A 23,338-nucleotide genomic window follows, 5' to 3' on the forward strand; every position below is an offset into this window, starting at 1 on the left:
TAACAAGAAGTTTCTAACTGACTGAAAGAAGCCTTCTGGATTAGTACTATCGAAATAGACGGCATGGAGAGCATAAGCAACAACAACAATTAAAACAGGAGCATAATTTAAAATGAAATGATATCTTACAGTATGGGAGAAATGATTGAATAGCCTTCAAGATAGCAGGACAGACTTCCTTGACTGGAGGAACAACCTTCAAGATCAGCGTAGTGACGGCAACTTGCCATTACCAATAGTGCAAGCAAAAGTAAAAAATAAAATGTGGCTATAAATCAAGAAAATTATATTAGGAAAGAATGATACCTGCACAGATTTAGCATCACTTGGAAATCCAAAAAGGATCATTTGATGAATTATCTTCAAGCATAGCAACCATCTTTCACAAATTAAGCGGAGATCATCTTGGCTCTCAGCTGATGCAGAAACAAATGAAGATTGAGGAAGAGAAGAAAACCTAAGAAATATGGTCTGGACATCCCTCTGCCAAAGGCCCCAGCTATATTCTAAAAAGTGGGAGCATATCTGTAAGAAGTGCATTAAGAACAAGCAGATAATCAGTCCAGAAAGTTGCTTACGTTATAATGAAACAACCAAAACAGCACATTAATAGCACACTATGAACAAAGAATGTGAATATATTACAATATTGCAATATTTCCACTTAGCTTAATAAAAATCATGAAAGTCTCTAGGGATGAAATTCAGAAAGCAAGAATAGTGAAACCCAAACTAAGACTCAACTCTCAGATGACTCCTCTGAGACCAAAGTGAACCATGATATCTTTGACAAGAAATTTAAGATAGAGAATATAAATGAAAGAAAGAAAGTAAAAACCAAATAAATAGATAAATAAAAATGAAGCAAGGAATTGAAACCAAAAAGAGATTATGATCAAAACATGTTACATGTGCATGAGGAACTGTACGTGAAATCAGTCATAGTGCATGCACATTTGACCAGTACAATGTTTGCTACAGACAAACACAAGGATAATTATTGCACAACTTGCATTCTTGCTGGAATAACGGGAGCTCTCCACAAATTCCTGTTCCCACATGTAAATGCATGGCAGCCGTTTCCCATAAACTCCATCCTGAAAGGGTCTGACACAGCACCGAAGATTGGCCCGACTTTTACACTCTCATGTGGCATATCTTTGCAATGGTGCTCCTAAAAAACTGACAGATATTTTATATCATGAGAAAGAGTTGTAAGTTGTAACTTTATTTAATATTACCTTTGCTCTTTACTCTTTTGCCCTTAATTAATAAGTATTATTAACTTCTGTATATTACAAGTAGCATTTGCATTCTATGCTAATGGGGTTTAGCCTATCTCACACGGACTCGGCTAAGGAGGTGCCGCACCCGAGTCGACACGCCCCGACACGGGTGCGGACTCGGGTGCGGCTTCGGACTCGGCCCGGACTCGGTCAACGCCGAGTCGGACTCGGTCAACGAGTCCAGGCCGAGTCCGTCCACATTTTAGACTCGGTCAACTTTGACCGAGTCCAAAAATGTCCCTAAAAAACCAATTTTTTATTTAAAAATATATATATAAAAAGAGGCACAGTGCTGTAACAGTGCTGCAGTCACAGACTGTGACTGTGCACAGTCACAGACTGTGCACAGTCTGTGCAGTGTGCACAGTCTGTGCGACTGTGCACAGTCTGTGCGACTGTGCACAGTCGCACAGTCACAGACTGTGACTGTGGCATTTTAAAAATAAAATTATATATATATATATATATATATATTTTGCCGAGTCCCCGTGTCCAAAAAATTTTAAATTGTGCCGCACCCGTGTCGCACCCGCACCCATGTGACATAGGGTTTAGCATTAAGATCTTTAATGTGCCAACCTCAGAATGAATCATTATCTGGTTTTGCATTCTCTACTTTGCTCTCTGATCTCCCAATTCCTCTGTATCATGTGTGCTTCTGGAAGGCCCGAGTACACATGTTGACATAGTGCAACATGAGTACAGGTATGGTTATGGGTGCAGCTGGGTACATTTAAGGAACAATGGAGTGTATCAACAAGCACCCGACAAAATTTCTCCAGTTTTTGGATACAGTGAACATGAGACCAATTTTCTCTGTTTTTGGTTTCAGCAAATTTTTTACTTTAATCAATGTTGCCCAAGGGATTCACCAAGTGTAATCAAGAAGCACCAACCAGATCTGTGCAATTTCTGGACACAGTTAATGTTGACTAGATAATGTTGTAAACTTTCAAACTCAATTGATGTTGATTTTGGCCAATCTTGCATAAGCTTTGTGTGTGTGCCCACACCCCACACCTGTCTTTTTAAAACTTCCATTGTTATACCCGACATAGACACTCTATGTGACATAGCCCACTCTGTTCATTAGTTTGTAAGTGCCATATTATACTTCAAATTTTCCCATTGCATGAAGCAAGTACTTTGAGCAGCAGATTCGAGCAAAATGTATGTTTTAAACCTCAAGCTTTATTTTTTCCCTACCAGTTTTCTGTTTTTTCACAACATAATCTATTAGTTAACAACCTGCTGATGTTGATCTTATTTAAGATCTCAGTAATCTATTGATTTTCTTTTCTCATTTTCCAACATAAACCACTGGCACTGATGTCATTCTCATTATGTTTTACTAACTTGTTGATTTTCCTTTTGAATTTCTCAAGTTCAGTCCTCATGTGTGACAATAAAAGTGCAATACAAATTGCGTTCAATCTTGTTCATCACGGTCGAACCAAACATATTGAGATTGACCAACACTTCATCAGACAAAAGGTAGCAGATAAAGAGATTGAACCAGTTTATGTGCCTTCAGAAGACCAAGTTGCTGATATGTTCACCAAAGGTCTCACAAGTAACCGCTTTTAGTATCTGAAGAACAAGTTGCACATGGTTCAATCCCATGCACAACTTGAGGGAGGGTATTAGAATCCAGATCGGATATAGATCCAGTAAAGGATCCATACCCATATAGGCCAAGTGTATGTTATGTTATAATGTAATGTTCATTACTAACTAAGGGTAATCCCGTCATTGTAAAAAGGATCTGTAACCTATTTACCCTAATGATGATTAGTGTAGACACACAGAAAAAGAAAAGGAAGTGTAGCTGCCGATTCCAAGTATTCCCTCTCCTCTCTCCTCTCTCTCTCCTCTCTTCCTGCGCTCCTTCTCGATATTCACAATAACATAGCACATTTAAGATGGTATCAGAGCAGCCGTTGATCTGGGCGTAAGAGTGGCCTCCATCAAAGAACGAGTAGCCTGTTTTCTCAGTTACGATCTGCCCATCTCCACCCACAACCCAGAACTGAGTCCGACTGTGCCTTCTCCACCCAGAATCAAGTTTGTTCCTTCATCAGGGAACGTAAAAGGGCCCATTCCTCAACCTATCACGCCTGCTCCACCTTCAGCCCTGCCTGCCATCATTCCTCTTCTGCCGTGATCACAAACAAGTCTTCCTTCAGCCGAGCACATCTCCAACAACAGCTCGTGTTCTCCAACAGAAGCAGCAGTTCGTGTTCTCCAACAGAAGGTCGATTCTCCCTATTTCTTGTTCTTCGTGATTCAATACATCTCCAACAGCACCTCGTGTTCTCCAACAGCAGCAGCTCGTGTTCTCCAACATCAGGTCGATTCTTTCCATTTCTTATTCTTCGATTCTTTCCATTTCTTTATTCTTTACTGCTACTATTCAAAATCTGCTGCTATTTCCTTTGATTTCAATATATCTGTTGTTATTCCCTTTTGAAAAATCCATATTCAAAATCTGCTACCTACTGTTATTCCCTACCACTTCAAAGTCTGTTGTTATTCCCTACCACTTCAAAGTCAGTTGTTGTTTCTTTACGAGCTGAGTCCTTCTCATTCGTGGACTTGTCTTCTCTTCATTCTTTAATCCCAGCCGAATTCTTCCCATCCACTTGCACAAAGACTGCGAATGGATACCTCAGCTAATCAAGGTCTTTCCTCTAGCTTTCTGGGACAGCTAGTTTCTGAAAAGCTAAACACCAACAATTATTTGACTTGGAAGAGACAGATTGCTCCTTTTATTCGAAGTCAAGACCTTTCAGGCCACTTGGATGGTTCTATTCCAATGCCTCCAGAATTTATCATAGCCGAAACCAAAGAAGATGGAGGATTACCGAGTACTATTCGTAATCCTGCATTTGTTTCTTGGATGAAGCGCGATCAGGCACTTGTTGCATACATCACTTCCACACTATCTCAAGAGATATTGATTTCTATTCCTGATGACTGCACATCCAAACTCTTGTGGGAGGTTTTAGCTCAGACATATTCTCAGATATCAGAGGCTAAAGTGTTGTTTCTCAAACGCGAATTTCAAATGTTAAGAAAGGGGGCAATGAGTATTATTGAATTCTTAAATCAAGTCAAAAGCATTACAGACCAGCTAGCCATGGTTGGATGTCCAGTATCAGATAAAGAAAAGGTGTAACAGACACTGAATGCTCTGGGTTCAGAATATCATGTCCTTGTAACCTCTTTATTGTGCTTACCTACATTACTCAGTTTTGAGGAACTACGTGTTAAACTCCTTCAGTACGAAATGACTCTGAAGAGCATGTCTGATGTTTCAGTTGGACAATCATCTGCACATGAGGTTCTTGCCACAGGGATGATAGTTGATCGTCCACGTGGAGGACGTGGCAGAGGCAGGGGATCTGCCATCCAGGGTGGACGTGGATTACTACCTACACCAAATTTCACAGCCAGCTTTTCAAGGAATGTTCCCACATGCTATCAGTGTAATAAACGGGGCCACATCAAAGCCAACTGTTGGTTCAATCCACAGAATCGAAACAGAGCACAGAATAATAGAAACATTGCTACACCAGGAACTACAGGTACTTTTCGTGTCAGTGATGATGCTAAGGATCTTCTCTTGTCTGCTATGGCTAACCTGAACCTGAAGCAGAATGATGATGGAATATGGTATGTAGACTCAGGGGCAGCGACTCATGTTACTGGGAATGCAGGTAAATTCTCTACTTTGGTTCCCTATTTTGGAAAATCTAATATTGTAACTGGAGACGGGACTCACCACCCTATATCAAACATAGGCAATGTTCTAATTCCTTTGTCTGAGTCATCTATTCCTTTATCTGATGTTGTTCATGCACCAAATATAAAGAAAAACATTGTCTCTGTATCTAAACTTGTTGATTCTACCAATTCATCTGTGGAATTTACTCCTACTTCTGTCTTTGTCAAGGATCTTCAAACGAAGGAGATGTTCGCTAAAGGAGAGCGACGCGGAAACATGTATGTCTTTAATGAAGATCCAGCCTCCAGTATCTTGAAGCTCAAGTCTGATCATGTCTCTGAAAACGGCCTAAGTTTATCCAAATGTAATAAGCCAGATCTTTGGCATTCTCGTCTTGGTCATTGTAGTCAAGTCTTTATTGAAAAGTTAGTGTCCAATGGTTTTCTTCCAGAGACTGTTTCATTTTCATTAAAGAATAAAATGTGTCCCAGTTGTCAAGTTTGCAAGAGTCATGTACTTCCTTTTCATCAAATAAATAAAAGAGCTTCTATTCCTTTTGAGATAATATGTTCTGATGTTTGGGGTCCAGCTCCCAATCCTTCGTCTTCTGGAAATAAATATTACGTATCCTTTATTGATAGCTTTTCTCGTTTTACCTGGATATTCTTCATGACACAAAAATCAGAGGTCTTTCTTATTTTTCGTCATTTTCATGCCTATGTTAAAAATCAATTCTCCCAAAATATTCAAATTCTCCAATGTGATGGAGGTGGTGAGTACTCCTCTAAAGAGTTTTTAGATTTCCTCCAAGATAATGGGATACATCGTAGAGTTTCTTGCCCTTATACCCCACAGCAAAATGGAATTGTTGAACGTAAACACAGACATATTGTTGAAAGTGCAATGAGTATGATGCATGATTGTAATGTGCCCATTAACCTTTGGACAGAAGCCTTTCACACTGCCACTCATGTGATAAATCGGCTCCCTATGCCTATCCTTGAAAATCAGTCTCCCTATTATGTTCTTTTTGGAATACAGCCTAATTATGATGAGTTACGAGTATTTGGATGCACATGTTATGTCCATATTGATAAATCCATGAGAAACAAATTTCAAGACAAAGCCTCCATATGCCAATTTGTAGGTTATGCAGATGAACACAAGGGGTACAGGTGTTATGACCCTATCAATAAGAAGATCAAAATTTCCAGAAATGTTGTCTTTGATGAAAATAACTTTCTGGAAGATAAAGTCAGCAATGATCGTGAACATGGTGATATGGCTGATAATTGGTATGATCCATGGCTTAGTGCTGAGCTTATTTCACATGCTGCTGAATGTACCACTTTGGCTCCTGAAAACATACATGATGAGACAATTTCAGATAAGGTAGCAGAAACAGACTGTCAGAGATACAAAGGGAATGTCTACACTAGAAGACCCAGAGAGCAAACAGATGCCCCTGTTGGAGAACACATGACATTACCCAGTAACAGGGAGGCACCAAGAAGATCAAGCAGGATAAGGCATCCAATTGAAAAATGGGTAAGCTATGATAATTTCTCTATGGACTTTCAGGTCTTTCTATCTAAGATTGAAAAACATGAGGAACCACCTGGTTTTTGTCAAGCTGTTCAATCTCACAAATGGATTGAGGCGATGAATGAGGAGATAGAGGCACTTCATGAGTGCCGAACATGGGAGATAGTTGGTCGCCCCCCAGATAAAAATGTTGTTGGCTCAAAATGGGTGTATAAGATGAAATACAAACCGGATGGGAGCATTGAACGATACAAGGCACGTCTTGTTGCCAAAGGTTTCACCCAAGAATATGGTGAAGACTATGATGAGACCTTTAGCCCAGTAGTGAAAATGGGCACCATTCGTATTATCCTTGGCCTGGCCATTGAACATGGGTGGAGCCTTAGTCAGCTTGATGTTAAAAATGCTTTTCTTCATGGGGATTTAAAGGAAGAGGTCTATATGGAACAACCTCAAGGTTATGCAGAGGGAGACCCAAGAGAATATGTATGTAAATTAACCAGAGCATTGTATGGTTTAAAGCAAGCCTCCAGGTCATGGTTTGAAAGCTTCTCATCAAAGATTCAGAACCACGGTTTTATTCGTTCCCAACTAGATCATTCTTTGTTTATATACAGGGATGGAACCACTGTGGTTTTCTTACTTATATATGTTGATGATATAGTGGTCACTGGTAATGCTCCAGAGCACATTCAACAAATCAAAAGTTTGTTGAGTATGTGATTCAAAATGAAAGATCTTGGGAGGCTAAGATATTTTCTTGGTGTCGAGGTAGACAAACATGATAGAGAAATGTCATTAACTCAGCACAAATACACTCTTGATCTTTTGGCCAAAGCAGGAATGACAGATTGCAAACCTGTGCCTACACCCAGTGTTATCAATCAAAAACTCAGCATTTGTGATGGCGAATTATATCCTGACGCCAGCAAGTATCGCAGCTGAGTGGGCATGTTACAGTATCTTACCTTTACTAGACCAGACATTGTATATTCTATAAATCAAGTATCTCAGTTTATGCATGAACCAAAGATAGGTCATATGAATGCCGTCAAACGTATTCTCCGATATCTAAAAGGCACGGTGGGTGATGGTCTCAAGTATGCTCAATCTTCATGGGCAACACCAAAACATGACATATTGGCCTATACAGATGCAGACTGGGCAGGGGACCCAGATGAAAGAAGGTCTGTTTCAGGATATTGTGTTTTCATTGGGAGTAATCTTATCTCATAGAGTAGCAGAAAACAGAAAGTTGTGGCAAGATCTAGCACAGAGGCAGAATATAGATCTATGGCAGCTACCACAGCAGAAGTAACCTGGATTAGGCATCTCCTTACAGAGATGGGAGAGAGTATCTCAAGTTCAGTCCTCATGTGTGACAATAAAAGTACAATACAAATTGCGTTCAATCATGTTCATCACGGTCGAACCAAACATATTGAGATTGACCAACACTTCATCAGACAAAAGGTAGCAGATAAAGAGATTTAACCGGTTTATGTGCCTTCAGAAGACCAAGTTGCTGATATGTTCACCAAAGGTCTCACAAGTAACCGCTTTTGGTATCTGAAGAACAAGTTGCACATGGTCCAATCCCATGCACAACTTGAGGGAGGGTATTAGAATCCAGATTGGATATAGATCCAGTAAAGGATCCATGCCCATATAGGCCAAGTGTATGTTATGTTATAATGTAATGTTCATTACTAACTAAGGGTAATCCCGTCATTGTAAAAAGGATCTGTAACCTATTTACCCTAATGATGATTAGTGTAGACACACAGAAAAAGAAAAGGAAGTGTGGCTGCCGATTCCAAGTATTCCCTCTCCTCTCTCCTCTCTCCTCTCTCTCTCCTCTCTTCCTGCGCTCCTTCTTCTCGATATTCACAATAACAGAGCACATTTAAGAGTGTTGACGAAAATCCAAGAGAACATGTTGCGAATGAGCAAGGATCTCGCCGGCCTGTCAAAGAGGATGGATGGGTTTGAAGAGCGTGTAACAACACTCGAATCACCCGAAGAGCCGTGTGCAATACCGGGCGCAGACCTCGTCGAGGGCGCAGCCGCAGGTTTGATTCCCAGCGCTACTGCACCCCTGCAACCGACGCAACTCCAGCAGGGTCGCGTCACTACGTTCCTGCCGGCGACAGCCATCGCCCCTGATCTGGGCAACTTGCAACAACACCAGGGAGCCCCAATGAGCAACAACTCCCTGGTAACGGCTCCTCAACCCAAACAGTGTCCTCCTGTGTTGGGCTCGCAGGTGGGACCGAGCCTGCAGGACCCCAGCAGTGCGCTGGGGCCACCTGCAGGTCCAGGCTCGTGGTCACGTGTACCTGTGGCCACGCCGCAGGTCGACCCGAGCCTGCAGGGCCCCAGCCTTGCGCTGGGCCCACCTGCAGGCCCTGGCTCATGGCAGGGCACCACGCAAGGGGCGCTGCAGATGGAGCTGGGTCGACAGGGCCCCAGCGTCACGCTGGGCCCTGATGTAGACCCGGGTTCGTCTGCCCGAACCAGGAGAGATCCATCTCTCCCTCCCGATCCCGCGCGGGGAGGCTCCGAGATTGCACCTCTACAAGCAAAAGCAGACCAAACCCATTGGGGTGGACCTGACCCAAGAGGGTCCAGCCCAGTGTTCGTTACAGCAAGGCACATGCAAGTTTCGTTGGGACCAACTGTTGGGTCTCAGGGAGCGGGTTTGGGTCTAGACAACCCTTACCCAACCTACCTAGTTGGTTCAGGTTTGCGGGCCGCCCCGAACCAGAACCAACCCAATAATTTTGACCCTCAAATTAGACCACATGCCGACCCTAACCCATATCGGACCCGGACGGAGCTCCAGTTTGGATTTGAGCCGGGTCAAAACCAGACCCATAATCTTATGGATCGAGGATCGAGTTCAAACCAAGCCTATTATTCCCACAACTCGAACCTCGATCCAGCCCATCCATATCTGGGTCCGACGAGTAGTGTAGGAATGGGCCCGATCCATTTCCCATCGGGCGAGTCAACCCATCAATATACCCACCAGGCACCATACCCAAACCCAAACCCACCTGTCTACCCAACCCTGGCCCAGAACCCAATACAACATCCGACCCAACACCATACTCCTAACCCACAACCATATTATACCAACTCTACCCGCCAGGAACCCGAACCCCACCCGCACCCTCCACCCTACCTTGGACTTCCCGTCATACCAGTACCACAATACAGGCCGCAGATGGTGCCCGCCCAGGGACAAATCAGACCGAGGCAATGTCAGCAGGAACCGGCGCGCCCTGACCGCCGACCCCCCATCGGGAGAGTTCGACAGCACCAGCATCCCGACGAGCAATACCGCACTACGGACAATGAAGCAGTATGGGACGACGATATTTTCTGGAACGAGCATCCTGCAGGAATGGTGGAGCCGCGACAACAGAGAGCACCAGACCACTCCTCCACTTATGGGGTGAAACTGGATCTTCCAGAGTTTACGGGGCGATTTGACGCAGAGCAGTTCTTCGACTGGTCTTATGTCGTGCAATTCTTCTTCGACTATCACACCGTCGCTGAACATCGTTGTGTCTCTCTAGCGTCTACTCGATTGAGAGGCCTAGCACAGACATGGTGGGTGGAGCTACAACGATCGAGAGAGCGGCAGGGATTAGAGCGCGTACAGTCGTGGGAGGAAATGCAAAGATTGATGCAGTCAAAATTCGTGCCTTCGGATCACGCCGAGCGAGCCTACAAGGAATACCTGACACTGCGCCAAGGCTCCCGAACTGTAGCAGAGTACACCGCAGAGTTCCATCGACTTTCCCTGCGTGTGCAGATCGAGGAAACAGCTCGTCAGCAGGTCACGAGGTACATTTCGGGTCTCCGTCCTGCTATCTCTGATGATTTTAGTTGTGTCACAGTTGAGACATTAGATCAAGCCAGCAGTTACGCCATGAACATCGAGGACAAGCTGAAGCGGAGGCAAGAATATAGGACGACCCGTAGTGAACCCACCAGTCGACCTAAGTCGGGTTTCCCAACCAAGGGAGCAAGCTCCCCTAGTGATTCCAAGCCTAGAACAGACCTTAGCAAACCTGACCAGTCAGGCCCAGTTTTCCACACCCGGTCCAAAGCCAAACCTAGTGAGTCGACCCTTCGTTGTTTTAGATGTCAAGAGTTAGGGCATGTCGCATGCAAGTGTCCCACCGTGAGCCGGAACACTCATCTTGTTGAAGGAATTGTAGAGTCTGCATCCACAAGTGAGAGTGATAGTGATGACAAGTCATTAGTTGAAGACGAGGATGAGAGGAGAGTTATAGAGTTCGACGGCAACGTCGAAAGTTTGTTGTCCATCCGTCATGTGTTGACCACACCCCGAGAATCGGTCCCATCGAAATGGTTAAGGAATAAAAATTTTAGGACCTGGTGCAACTGTGAGGGGCACGCTTGTGATGTCATCATTGACACCGGAACATGCGAGAACATGGTGTCTGAGAGTGTGGTTTCTACCTTGAAACTCAACACCGAGAAGTTGTCCCAACCCTATAAGATGGCCTGGTTCAAGAAAGGAAACAAGGTTCCCATCACTCAGAGATGCCTAGTCCGGTTTTCCATGGGAGAACACTACCACGATGAGGTGTGGTGTGATGTAGCCCCTATGCACGCGTGTCACATTCTTTTGGGACGTCCCTGGCAGTTTGATCGCCAAACAACTCACGATGGCCGCAAGAACGCATACTCTTTTATCTTTAATGGTCATAAGATAGTCCTTCTACCTATCAAGGAGACTGGCTTTCCCACCGTGGACAAACCTGAGCGAGTCCCCCGACTAGCAGGCCTCTCGTACCGGCTTTTCCTGAACCATTGTCAGGAAGATGGCTATTGTTATGTCCTGGTGGCAAAGCCAGTGATGAGTTCGTCAGTATCCATTTCCGCGGACGTTGCCCCTCTTCTAGAGGAGTTCTGCGACATTATGCCGGATGACCTACCTGATGGATTACCTTCGACAAGGGTAGTTCGGCATGCCATTGACTTTGTGCCAGGGTCGAGTCTACCCAACCTTCCCGCATATCGCATGAACCCCTCCGAGCACACCGAGTTATTAAGACAGGTTCAGGAATTACTGAAAAAGGGTTTCATTCGCGAGAGTGTTAGCCCTTGTGCAGTACCCGCCTTACTCACTCCTAAGAAAGATGGGTCCATGCGCATGTGTGTCGATAGTCGCGCGATCAATCGCATCACAGTCAAATACTGTTTTCCCATTCCTCGTTTGGATGATATGTTTGATATGTTATTTGGTGCCTCCATTTTCTTTAAAATAGATCTAAAAAGCGGGTATCACCAGATTCGTATACGCGAAAGGGATGAGTGGAAAACGACATTCAAGACACATGATGGATTGTACGAGTGGTTAGTCATGCCGTTTGGGTTATCTAATGCCCCAAGTACCTTCATGAACATGATGACCCAAGTCTTGCGTCCGTGTATTATGAAGTTTGTTGTTGTCTACTTTGACGACATTTTGATCTATAGTTCATCATTGTCCGATCATTTGAGTCACCTGCATAAGTCTTAGGTATTTTGAGGAAGGAAAAATTGTATGCCAATGCAAAAAAGTGTGAGTTTATGACGTCCAGTGTCGTGTTCTTAGGTTTTATTGTGTCATCTGATGGCGTCAAGGCCGACCCTGCAAAAGTCTGCGCGATTGTCGATTGGCCTACCTCAAAGACTATAGGAGAGATCCGTAGCTTCCACGGGCTAGCCACTTTTTACCGACGTTTCATGAGAAATTTTAGTACCCTCATGGCCCCCATCACGGAGTGCCTAAAAGGTACTAGTTTTCATTGGACGCCCGCAGCTGGAAAAGCCTCTACGATCATCAAAAAAAAAATGACCAGCGTTCATGTCTTAGCTCTCCCTGATTTTAGTGCAGTCTTTGAGGTTGAGTGTGATGCCTCCAAAGTAGGGATTGGCGCTGTCTTGAGTCAGAATCGTAGACCCGTTGCCTTCTTTAATGAGAAGCTGACTCAGGCCAATTGCCAATACTCCACTTACGATGTTGAGTTCTATGTCGTGGTACAAGCCCTTCGTTATTGGAGACATTATCTCATTTATAAGAAATTTGTCTTGTACACGGACCATGAGGCTTTGAAGTATCTGAATAGTCAAAAGAAGTTGAGTGCTCGTCATGCCAAGTGGGTCAGCTTCTTGCAAGAGTACACCTTTTCGCTTCGCCATCAATCTGGTACCCTGAACAAGGTGGTTGACGCTCTTAGTAGGAAGAACAGCCTTCTAATGACTATGTCAGTGCAGGTCATTGGCTTCGAACAATGCAAGGAATTATACCCCACGGACCCTGATTTTCACAAAGTCTGGGAAGGGTGCATCTCTTCAGATCGCACCCTTGACCCCCGTTTTTGTATTCATAATGGTTACCTCTTCCGTGGGAACAAATTATGTGTGCCCGATTTCTCCCTTAGGCTTCAGTTGATTTTTGAATTACATGAAGGAGGGTTAGCAGGGCATTTCGGGCATGATAAGACGTTCGCTCTCTTAGATGAACGATACTTTTGGCCCAAAATGCGCAAAGATGTTGTCAAGTTCATCCAAGGGTGTCATGTGTGTCAAGTGTCCAAGGGTCATCGTCAGAATAGTGGTCTGTATACTTCGTTATCCATTCCTGAACGGCCGTGGGAGCACGTATCCATGGATTTTATTGTGGGCCTTCCCCGCACACCACGTCGTTTTGATTCAATTTTAGTAGTTGTTGACCGGTTCTCCAAAATGGCTATCTTTGTCCCGTGTAAGCGAACCACCGATGCCTCTTTAGTCGTCTCATATTATTTCAAGGACGTTGCTCGTTTCCATGGTCTACCTCACACAATCACTCCTGATCGTGACACGCGTTTTATGAGTCACTTTTGGAAATCGTTATGGGCCCTGTTGAAGACTAAGCTTCAGTTCAGTAGTGTGTATCACCCCCAGACTGATGGTCAAACCGAAGTTGTGAACCGCACCTTAGGAAATTTGTTACGGAGCCTAGTGGGGGAAAATGTCAAAACTTGGGATCTCGTATTACCCCAAGCAGAGTTCGCATATAACAACTCCATCAACCGTTCTACTGGTAAATCTCCGTTCCAAATAATGTATGGTCGGTCACCCACCCATGTCGTTGACCTAGCCCCTGTGTCAGATCTCTCAGCCCCAGCTCTGGATGCCTTTGATGCCGTTGAATATATGTGTGACATTCACAGACAAGTTCGGGCCAAACTTGTTGAAAGCTACGAGACCTACAAAGCTTTCGTAGATCAGGGTCGTCGTGATGTCCATTTCCAAGTCGGTCAACTCGTCTGGGTGTATCTGCGTCCAGAGTATTTTCTTGTAGGCACCTATAGCAAATTAAGTCCTAAGAAGTATGGCCCTTTTAGGATCCTTCAGCGATTGGGTTCGAATGCCTACCTCCTTGAGCTACCCGATGATTGACATATTTCCCCTATTTTCAACGTGGTTGATCTATATGCTTACTGTGGCAACAACAAGTCGTCAGAGCCGACTTCTTCCCAACCAGGGAAGAATGATGCAGGGCAGGATTCGATTGGGCCCATCGTGCCACCCGATCCGCCACAAAGGGCAGATGAGCGACCTCGCGTGTATGACTAACTTGCAGGGACGGAGCCACGACACAGGGAGGTACCCCTGCGCACCTACTCCAGGCGTGGTGGAGTTCGCACGCCCCAGAACCAGCTGCAGATAGAAGTTGACCCGGATCGCGGTTCGGATCCAAGTCTGGACCCGCGACCCGGGTCCAGTAAATAGCCTTTAAAAGGCCCACTCCTAGGGTTGCGTGGGGGACAGTTTCTGAAAGCTTCAGTCGTCATTCCCTTTCTGCATTTTGCTTATTCCTCATTACTTGCATCCTTGTTTTTCCTTAATTTCTTTATTGTTAGTTGTTTCCCATTGTTTATTGAAACTTATTGAGATTAATAAAGAAGTTCAGCCACACCGATTCACGGTGGGCCTCTGATTTCACTCCTCCTCCGACGTGGGTTGCATCAAATGTTCACACCTATATTCTTCAATAGACTTCTTAGCCAAACAATCTTTATAGCGGTGGTTGTCATTGTTTGATACTCTGCTTTGGTGGAAGAGAGCAACACCTTTTGTTATTTCTTACACCTCCAAGAGATGAGTGAATCGCTAAGAAAGATATAATAACTTGTAATAGAAATATGATTATTAGGATTGTCTTCCCAATCTGAATAAGTATAGACAAATAAGTTTAAAGATGAGGAAGAGTATAAAAAAAGCTCTTTAGTGATGGTGTCCTTCAAATATATGATAATTTTCATAATAGTGACCATGTGAACCATGGTGGGCACAAGCTAAAACAAGCTCGCAATGTGAATCGTATGTGCTATGTCAAGTCGAGTGATGGATAAGTATGTGAGGGATCCAATTAATTGAAGATAAAGAGTAGGATCCTCTAAAGAAGTGTCATTATTGGCCCTCATTTTTCCATTAATAACCTCAGGAGTATTTACTAACTTTTCATCAATTATTTTAAATGTCAATTTCATTTGAGATATAGCACATATCCTCTTGGGAAGTACGCAACCTCAATACCTAAGAAATATCATAATAAACCAAGGACAGACATATCAAAATTTTCTTTAAAAATATTTTTAATAGCATCTATACCCATCTTGTCACTACTAGTGATAATCATATCAACATACAATAATAAAATAATTATACATGTTCCTGCATTTCTAACAAAAAGGGCAATGTCAGTATAACACGTAACAAACTCAATGTCGATCATAACCTTACTAAAACGGTCATACCAGGCCTTAGGGGCTTGTCTAAGACCATATAAAGCCTTCTTACGTTTTCGAATTTTACATTTTTCAATACCAAACTCGGGAGGTGGATCCATATATACTTTTTTTACAAAGGTCACCATTAAGAAATGCATTCTTAACATCTAACTGAAAAATGGGTCATTGTTTGACAGACGTCATAGTTATAAGAGTACTAATACTAGTCATCCTACCTACTGAGGCAAAAGTCTCTTCATAGTCAATTTCATATTCTTGTGAACAACCATTGGCAACTAACCTAGCTTTATATATTTTTAGAAAACTATCACTTTTGGTCTTAATCTTAAACACCCATCTACACCCTATTGCCATTTTTCGTAAAGGAAAAGCTACAGTTTCTCAAGTATTGGCTCTACGAAGGGCATCTAGCTCTAACTACATTGCAATAAGGGCAGTTCTTGGCTTCACTATAGTTTGATGCTTCATGATAAGCATGAATGACTATTAAACAAACTCTATAGTTTGGAAAAAAATGATTTATATGATGCAAACCTATTAGGAGGTCTAGAGATCCGTTGGGATTTCCTAAGATTAGGTCATCTTATGGAAATAGGTTGGTGTAATGATTAACTTTGTGAGTATTTTTCAAATGTGCATGCTTGATCTTTACCTTCATGTCAGGTGTAAACACAAAGTTCATGAGATGTCACATTATTAGAATTATTAAGCGGGTTATCCCCAATTATATCATTAGAAATATCATCATCAATGCATTCAATATTTATCACAATCATTAGAAGTAGATGTTTCACTTCCTTTCTTAGGCAAAAGATCACATAAAAATGAATAATCTACTTCCTCTGTAGGTTTATCTTCATGAAATTCGTTCTCTTTTTCCAAAAATGTTATATTTCTCATAACATAATTTCTGAAATCTGTTCTCTTCCTCCATAGACATAATTTAACATTTTTCAAATCATAACATCTATACCCTTTTTATTTTCTCCATAACCAATAAACACACATTCAATAGCTTTTGATGAAAGTTTGTCATTTCCTTTAAAAAGTATAAAGCATTTGCATCAAAAAAATTTAATCTTTTGAAACCCGGGGTTATTTTGAAGTTGAACAAATTTTCCAAGGGTGAAATGTTTTTAAGCGAAGGGGAAGGCATTCTATTTATTAAGTAAATGGTAGTAAGCGCAGTTTCGGCCCAAAAATTCTTAGGGACATTTTCTAAAATGACTAAGGTTTTAATTGTCTCAATTATAAGTCTATGTTTTCTCTTGCAAGACCATTTTGTTAGAGAGTTTTCGGATAAGATCTTTGGCGTAAAATCCTATTTTCTTTCAAATAATTTTGGAATTCATTTGACATATATTATACACCTGAATCGAAGTGAAGAATGAAAATACTGGTTTGAAACAATGTTGTGAAACGCATTGAAGCATAGCGAAGCGCTTCACCAAAAACCGAAGCGAGATGTAAGCCTCAAGGCGTAAAGCGTAAGCCTCAATTTTAAAAAAAATAAAAACTTTACATATATATATATATATACAAATAAATAAATAATGCCTTATTGATGAAGCAACAACCAATAAGAAATAGAAAATCTCAAATAAATACTAAAAAATATGAGATTAACATCTGAAAGTAATATTAACGCAACAACTTGATCTATGTAAGTATCTAAGAAATAAAATATGAGCATTCAATGAAAATTTATGAAAAACACTAACAATCAAATTCTTTAACATCATCATATAATGCACACAAATTCATCTAAAGCTCTAAAGAGACATTAAGCTAATTTTTCATGCATGCTTATTTGAAAATTAGCTCTATCAAGCTACTAAAATCACCCATAATAATCTATATCTACACTTAGTCTCACAAACAAAAAAACAAACATTTTCATTTAACAATTTTTTTTAATTTCCATGATCTAAGAGTCAATTACACGTACATACAGAGTCACATGCATATTTGCAAATAATTACACAAACTAAAAGTAGCAATTTCACATGTTCAGTTTTTATATAAAAAAATTAACGCACAAACAAACTAACAAAATTGACATATACAATTTTTAAATACAGCCAATTAATTGCAAAAAAAATCCAGTAATTTTGAAGAAAAAGAGGGAAAGAAGAAAATAAAGAAAGAAGAAAAATAATGATAGAAGAAGGACTAGAAGAAAGGGAAGAATGAAAGAAGCAAAAGGAGACTCGAAGAAAGAGAAAAGGAACGAAAGAAATAAAAGAAGAAGAAGGAGGAGACGGAAAAGGAGGACAATGAAAGAAGAATAAGAAGAACTGAAAAAGAAAATGGAGGGAAGAAGAAAAGAACAAGAAAAAGAAGCAGATGAACCGAAGAAGAATGGAATAATAAATACGAAAAGAAGATGGAGAAAAACGAAAGAAGAAGAACAAGAAGAAAACGGAAGTAGGAGAAGAGACGAGAGAGAGAGAGAGGAGGGGGGTTCCATACCTCTTCTTCACCTTCTTCGGCTTTTTCGTCTTCGGCTTCTTCTTTCTGAGAGAGAGAGAGGGAGACCCTAACCATCGGGCCTTCCCTTTTATTTATTTTTTAATAAGTTGGATTTGGGTCAAACAGAGGCTTTAACCCAATGAATTTGAGGTGTGTGCCTCATCCTAAGGCACGCCTTGCCTCGAGGCACATGCCTCAAGGCCTTTTGCGCTACACATGTGTGACTAAAGGCACAAAAAGCCTCGCCTCAAGGCTTGGCACGCTTTTTGCGCCTTGAGGCACATTTTTAACAACATTGATTTGAAATTTATTTTTGACAAGTGAGTGAAATTTTTTAAAATATGCAAAAACATCTGATTTAAACCTAAGGAAGTATATCCACACATATCTAGAGAAGTCATCAATAAAAGTAACACAATAAGAGTACCCTCCTTTAGACATGACGGGAGTCGGCCAAGACCCTATATGTAATACCCAACAATTTTTCAGAGATTTTTGTTTGAATATAAATATCTAAGGTAATAAATATTTTTGGCAACCAATTTTATGTTTTTTGAATACAAGGTTGTGACTGCATCGAAATTCTAAAAAGAACCCAAGTGATTTCGTTGAAATTGGAGCTCATATGGTCGCAATACATACCCGACAACCTCAAGGGCAAAATCATAATTTTGAAGGTTGATTTTATAAGTTTTGAACACATTATTTTGTTCGTATCAAAATTCTAAGAAAGTCAATCTTGATTTCGTTGAAATCAGAGTTAAAACGCATTCAGAACATGCTCGGCAAGTTCAAGGGTAAAATAGTCATTTTATAAATATCGCTAGAGGGTCATACCCATCCACCCACCTGTTGACTAAGTCCAGTCAACCCTGATTTAATGTGTTTACAAGAAATATATATATATATATAACCTTGGAACCAAGGTTGAATCACAATTGATCCAACCCACGGCCCATTTAGGCCAAGCAAGAGGCACCCACTGTTTTGGGCCTTTTGTTTTAAAAGACTTCAAGTGCAACGTAATATATAAGGCCCCCCCCTTCTCCCCTCATCATTCATCAGTTCTCTCTCACACTTTCTCGTACTCTTCCATTCACCCTCTCCCTACTCGGCCACTCTCCCCCTCCTCTAACCAACATTAATTGTTGGCTATTCTAGCCACAAGCCACCGTTTTCTTATTTATATCACCACCATTGGTCGTAGCTGAACCACAGCTACCAGCAAACACCAAACCCAGCCACCTTACTTCAGCTGCACCACCCAACTGCCATCTCCCTCACCCGGTCTGCCCTACTTGAACCCTGCCCGGACTGCACCCAGTTTAGACGAAGCTCACCAAACCCATTTTTGTTTTAACCCAACCCGGTTCTCTTGACTAGCCACCTGGTTCTGTCCCTAAACCTGACCCTGTTCTCAGTTACTCATTAACCTGACTGTCTCTCATTGACACGGTTCTCTCTAACAGGTCCTTTCGAGCAAGTCAACCCAATTTGGGTGCTATCATTGCCACCTCAACTCAACTAGGTTCTAACGCTTCCCGCCAATGCATTTTACCTTTTTCGCACACGTCGGAAGTTTAACTTGGAGGAAAAACTCCCACAAGATTTCTGGGAATTTTTGTCTCTTATCAAAACACTATACGAGGTAAGCTCTATCCAAATGCGTGTGGATTCCGAATATTTAAATATATTTTGGAAGCATACATGTTTGCTTATATTCAAATTGTTATGCATGATGTATTCATTTTATGTCATGAATATAATATATATATATATACGCACTAGATTTCAAATAAATTATTTTGATATATGTCATACTTGAAATAAAACAAATATATTTCAAATAAAATAATAAGTTTCGGTAAGTATCCTACCTGAAATAAAATAATAGTTTTTGTACGTACCATACTTTGAGAAAAAAGATTATATCTCAAACAAAATAATAAAATAGTAGTTCTTGGTACGCATCATAGTGACAAATATCACGAGATTTATGAAAATCTCGCGATAATATCGCGAGAAATTGCCTGAAAGTTTAAAACGGCAATTTCTCGCAAGATTTTTAAAATATCGCAAGATTTTTAAAATATCGCAAGATTTTTAAAATATCGCAAGATTTATGAAAAAACATAAACATTGTGATTTAAACACGATATTAAAGTTTTAAACGGCTATTTATCATGAAAAAATCATGTAATTTTATTTTTTAATAAATTTTATTAATATTTTCTTATAAAAATAATTTTTAGATTTTTTAATTTATTTTTTTATTGCAGAGATTTTGCCAAAAAACATGAGATTTATGAAATTTTTTCAATTTCTATCGAGTTTTTCAAAAATGAGATTTTGGCGATCAAAATGTTTGTTACTATGGTACGCATCATACTCTGAATAAAATATTATAAAGATGCACGCATATATTTTGAATAAAATAATACTTTTCGCTTATATTCCGATTTGCAAAGATAAAATATTGGAAGCATGCATAGAACAATATGCATCTCTGCTTAGCTCAAGAATAGAGCTCTGGGTTTCGAGAACCCTACTAACAATAGAATAGTCCACTCCAAATAAAAAGGAAAAAGAAAATGGTTGCAGCCTAAAAGCCAAGATTCTAGATACCTTTTCGGTACACAGTAGTGTGTAGGGCATACTTCTGTTATGAGATTGGCTCGTGTATGAGCTTGAAATAAATTAACTCTTAAAGTGTGAAACAAAGCACTATCTGATAAATAAAACATGCTTGCACACAAAACTTAAGATATTGATCCGCTACATTAGCAAAATATTCGTATATACAAAGCAAGTATTGATTGGGTCAAGTACACATACATGACTCTGGTTATTACTCAAAAAATGAGTACTTGGATTACTAAACCACCATTCTGGCCTACTAAGTGTAAGACACTTAAAATAATCCATGTAATAAAGATAATCCTTCTGACCCATTATGTTTTAATCTCTACCTTAGAGAAGTTACATGGTACAACTTCGAGTGATTATGTTCTGATTTTTAGGAGTGAGGCGTCCCAATGGTCTCCACTCACTCGTAGGTCTACGAAGGTCAGGATTATCCATGTGTCCTAGGTGATAGATCCCCAACTACTGCAGTAGTTCAGGATGCATTCTACTTTTTGTTTTGCCTTAGCGATGATTCACTCGGTCACGGACCGCCCGCTTTGGGTCAGTTACAGTCAGGTACCCAAGATTAAAACATCTGAGAATAATACACCCCCGAAATGCCTCGGTTGTCTGCAATGGTCTTTCTCCCGTACCAGGGTGGATGGTTAATTATCGCAACAAATACCTTTTGTAATCATATTTTGAAATGAAAATATGCCCTAATTATGCAAACAGTTATGTTTTTTATTTTGTCTTACTTTTCAGTAAAAATGCTTTATCCGAATTGATTGAATATGTTTAATATTCTGAATTACCGAAATTGACATAGACTTACCAGACTGTCAGAACTGACCCCTTAATGGGTTTTGTTCAAGTACAGGTCAGTGAATGCATCGGAGCAGGAGCGACATCAAGGAACTAGTACTCTCCGAAGGATCCAAAGACCAACTTGGGACTTTTGTTCATAATATTTTGTATTCCCAAGTTTTGAACTAACTGTACATTTTGTCAAAAATGATGTATATAATATTTTAGTTTTCACTCTGATAATAGCTTTGTCTTATTTCACCCATGTGGCTCGATCGAAATTTTCCAATTCGGACTCAATATTAAATCATTTTTCGCTGTCAATATTTAAAAAGAAAAAATTTCAACATTTTCAGTAAAATTTTGGGTTTTAAATTTCAAAGCGTCACACTATATATTTGAATATGCCAATTCAAAACGATTAAGAAACAAATGTTCTTTTTGCAAAGGAAAGAGATTTCATTTTTCCAAAGATGCAACCACTACATGTAAATTTTTTTTTATTACAAAAAAATTTTCAAGAATGAAAAAAGGTACAACTTAGATAAACTTGGATGCCCAAGTCTTTTGTGCCAAGTAACAATATCTTCTTCTTAAGCAACATTACAAAAAGATTTGGATGGTAAAGACAAAAAGACTATGTAATAGATATTTCCCCTCCTAGGGCCTTGCACAATCAGCTCGCCTGACTAGAGATATGCATACAACAACCCTTTGATGAGAAGGAGATTTCACATCCATGATTGAAACTTTGAGAAACGAAAAAATAAATTTAAATTTAACTTGGGAATAATTCTCACATTAGGAACAAAGAATACTATTGAATCTTTTAAAACTTTTTGCAAGTTTTCAATCCCTTCAATTTCTAAAGAGGTTTCATCAACGGTTGAAATACATAAAAAGTAAGAATTGGTGCATTTAAAGAGGCATTAAGAATTTAACAGTCATGTGAAAAGAGGCACCTGAGTCAAGAATCAAAGAAGACATACCCAAATGGGAGGAAGATGAAATTGTGGCACCAATAGTTGAGGTTGAAGAAGTGCTTGACTTTAGAAATTGTTGGAGAGTCTCTGTCAATTGGGCAATAGATAGATCTTTGAGGTCTTTACCTTTTTTTATTGCATCATCGTTCACTTTGGTGGATTTTTCTCCAACGGAAGCCACCTTCTTTAGCTTTGGAAAAGACCAGACTTGCTAAAACTTTGAGCGAGAAATTGAAAAAAACGCTCATTCTCCATTTGTTTATGTATAAGTTCAATCGCATGCCCTTCCCATTTGGGCTCAAAAAGTGCAAGTTCATCCCACAACAGGGAGAGAGAACTATAATAATCTTGCACACTCATATCACCTTGCTTCATGGAATGGGTATTTTCTTGTAGGAAGTATTAGCGAGCTAGGTCCTTTTGGGTATACATCTCTTTCAAGAAGACCCATCCTTCGTTTGCCTTCTTAAATTTGACAATATTTACACAAATTTTCAAATCAACGTTGTTCATGAACCATGCCAAAATCTTAGCATGCTCACTCTCCCAATCTTTCATCTTAGTTTGGTATTCTTGAATAGCCTTCTCTTTTTCATCGTCATCAAGAGCCTTGACTTGATCACCTTACACCCCCATGAGCTTGAGTTGAGGTTCAGGAATAGATCCACTCAGACATCCCCACAACTTTTTGCCATTGAAATGATTCCACATTGTCGTGTCCCATATCAAATAGCTGGGGCAATTCAACTTAAAAAAGAGTTTGATCTTTGATTCTCCTTCAGCCATGGTGATGATAACATAAGAAGCTTCTTCACACGACTCGAGAAGATGAGGGCACAAGCAAGCACCAATAGATGAAATCTTCAAGCAAATAGGATAAAAAATCCTATTGGCTATGATACCATGTAATGGAATCAAGAGCACACAAATTCACAGACTACTAAGGGCAAAAAGCACAAACACAAACATAATAAAAGGCAATACGCAAGCCACTAGAGGGCAAATACAAGTGTCAAAACACACTCACAATAGCCACTAAAGGGCAAGCACAAAGTATAAACAAAGTAT

General features: G+C 40.6%; 1 protein-coding gene across 3 annotated transcripts in view; it reads right to left on the minus strand.

Annotated features, from left to right (window-relative positions):
- Positions 1-23,338, minus strand: part of LOC149829217 (uncharacterized) — a 126,567-nt gene that overhangs the window by 86,223 nt on the left and 17,006 nt on the right. For all 3 annotated transcript variants that reach the window (XM_090017976.1, XM_090017975.1, XM_090017977.1), the window contains exons 6-7: positions 307-525; positions 130-196 (exon numbers count right to left, since the gene is read on the minus strand). In XM_090017976.1, coding sequence (XP_089874102.1) covers positions 130-196; positions 307-525 — 286 coding nt within the window. The remainder of the gene's footprint in view (positions 1-129; positions 197-306; positions 526-23,338) is intronic.

Source organism: Nuphar pumila, chromosome 9 (genome assembly GCF_984573655.1).
Source record: "Nuphar pumila chromosome 9, dmNupPumi1.hap1.1, whole genome shotgun sequence".
Lineage (NCBI taxonomy): Eukaryota > Viridiplantae > Streptophyta > Magnoliopsida > Nymphaeales > Nymphaeaceae > Nuphar > Nuphar pumila.